General features: G+C 44.7%; 1 protein-coding gene across 1 annotated transcript in view; it reads left to right on the top strand.

Moving 5' to 3' along the window:
- Nucleotides 1-1,254: 1,254 nt before the first annotated feature.
- Nucleotides 1,255-1,813, top strand: part of LOC107084865 (potassium voltage-gated channel subfamily H member 5-like) — a 97,696-nt gene continuing 97,137 nt past the window's right edge. Inside the window, exon 1 of the mRNA XM_015374912.1 lies at nucleotides 1,255-1,399. Coding sequence (XP_015230398.1) covers nucleotides 1,327-1,399 — 73 coding nt within the window. The 5' untranslated portion in view covers nucleotides 1,255-1,326. The remainder of the gene's footprint in view (nucleotides 1,400-1,813) is intronic.

Genomic DNA, 1,813 nt, shown 5'->3' with positions numbered 1-1,813 from the left:
ATACAGGTTTGTTATGTTACATTTTCTGCCTGTGTGATTGGTCTTCACTCCCCAACTCCCAGTCGAGAAATATCTGCATCAATCTGCAGTGGTTGCATGGCTGTGCTGCTGAGTGAGTTTACAGAAAATTATTCTAATCTGAGATGTGCTGAACCGTGTAGTCTGCAGGTGTCTGACAGCGGATTATGTTTGGAATAAGAGTTGAATATAGAAGAAGTCGGATGACAGAAGAAATTCCCAGTAAACATTTTACAGTCAAACAAAAAGCTGTGATAGAATTATCCTGCAAAATGGTTTATTGTTATAAAACATCTGAACCATAAATGGGAAACAACATCCATCCATCCATCCATCCATCCATCCATCCATCCATCCATCCATCCATCCATCCATCCTTCATTGATGTGTTCTTATTTATGCAGCTTTCTCATCATACTTTATGTGGCTGAACCAGATTACAGTTAATCTGGTCTTAAAAGAAGAAAAAATAATTTGCAGGTAGAGTTGAACCAGAACCCAGTTCCATTTTTTTTGTTGAATAAAATGTTAGAGTGAGACAGAAGCAGATAATCCTAAACCTCTCATGCTGAATGGCCACATTAGTACCAGTGCAGCAGGTCCACAGTGATCCAAGTTTCTCCTGATGCCAGAGGAACAAACAGATCTTCCTTTGCTGCAGGGCCCCTTTGGCTCAGTTAGACCCTTCATATATTCAACATACAGGCTTTCTGAGGAAAGGCAACCGCTTTTACCATTTACTTATCATATTTAGTTAATTTAACACAGTTGTTTTATGTCTTAGCCTGCTAAGATGAAACAATTGTGTTAAAGTATCTAAATATGATTAAGTAAATGCCAAAAACGGTTGCTTTTTTTTGTGGTTTTATATGACTGTGCATTATTTTTAGGAATCATCTCAACAAGTTTTAAGGAATGAAAACGTGACAAAGCTGAAGGGTTCGGATTCTAATGAGCTGCAGGTAGAGTTTCATAGTTTCATGGCCAAACAAGGTTCTTCATGAATATCCATCAGTTCAGGCAGATATGATCAGTGCTTGGTCATAATCCGCTTCTAGAACTTCTCTGAGGTGTTAGGCTGAGTCCATATTTTCTAGTGCTGATCTATCACATGGTTCCCTGTTTGGGTCGGAGCTGCCAGCCCATGACGCATGCGTCCTTCCTCTCACTACAGTCAGCGGCTCCAGCTCAGTGCGCCTCCAGCAGCCCGTCCGAGCGCGCGGTTACAATGCGCCTCTCCATCGGTCCGAACCAGAGCCAGCGTCAGAACCGAGCACCGAGCAGCACACACCCCGCCTCCGCAACAGGATGCCCGGCGGAAAGAGGGGACTGGTGGCGCCGCAGAACACTTTTCTGGAGAACATCGTCCGGCGTTCAAGTGGTGAGTCTGCGCCTTGGCCGGGTTCTGGTTCTGGGGTTGATCAACCAGCAGGACGCAAAGCTTAACTTTTCTTCCGGAACACGGTGATGAACGGGCGGTACCTCCGCTTTAATGGACCTCTGGAGGAAGCAGAGTTTGGTCCTTAAGGCTGCGGATCTCTGCAGGAGGAAAAGAGGAAAGAGTTCCGACAGATTCAAACTCGATTGGGTCAATTTTAGACTGTAAGGAACCAGAGTTCATTCTGGCTCCATCAGCTTCATTATTGGTCCATCAGCTTCATCCTGGGTCCTTCAGCTTAGTTCTGGTTCCATCAGCTTCATTATGGCTCCATCAGCTTCATTCTGGCTCCATCAGCTTCATTATGGCTCCATCAGCTTCATTCTGGCTCCATCAGCTTCATTATGGTTCCATCAG

Source organism: Cyprinodon variegatus, unplaced genomic scaffold (genome assembly GCF_000732505.1).
Source record: "Cyprinodon variegatus isolate N-32 unplaced genomic scaffold, C_variegatus-1.0 Scaffold110, whole genome shotgun sequence".
NCBI lineage: Eukaryota > Metazoa > Chordata > Actinopteri > Cyprinodontiformes > Cyprinodontidae > Cyprinodon > Cyprinodon variegatus.
This window is presented reverse-complemented; position numbering and strand designations above follow the sequence as displayed.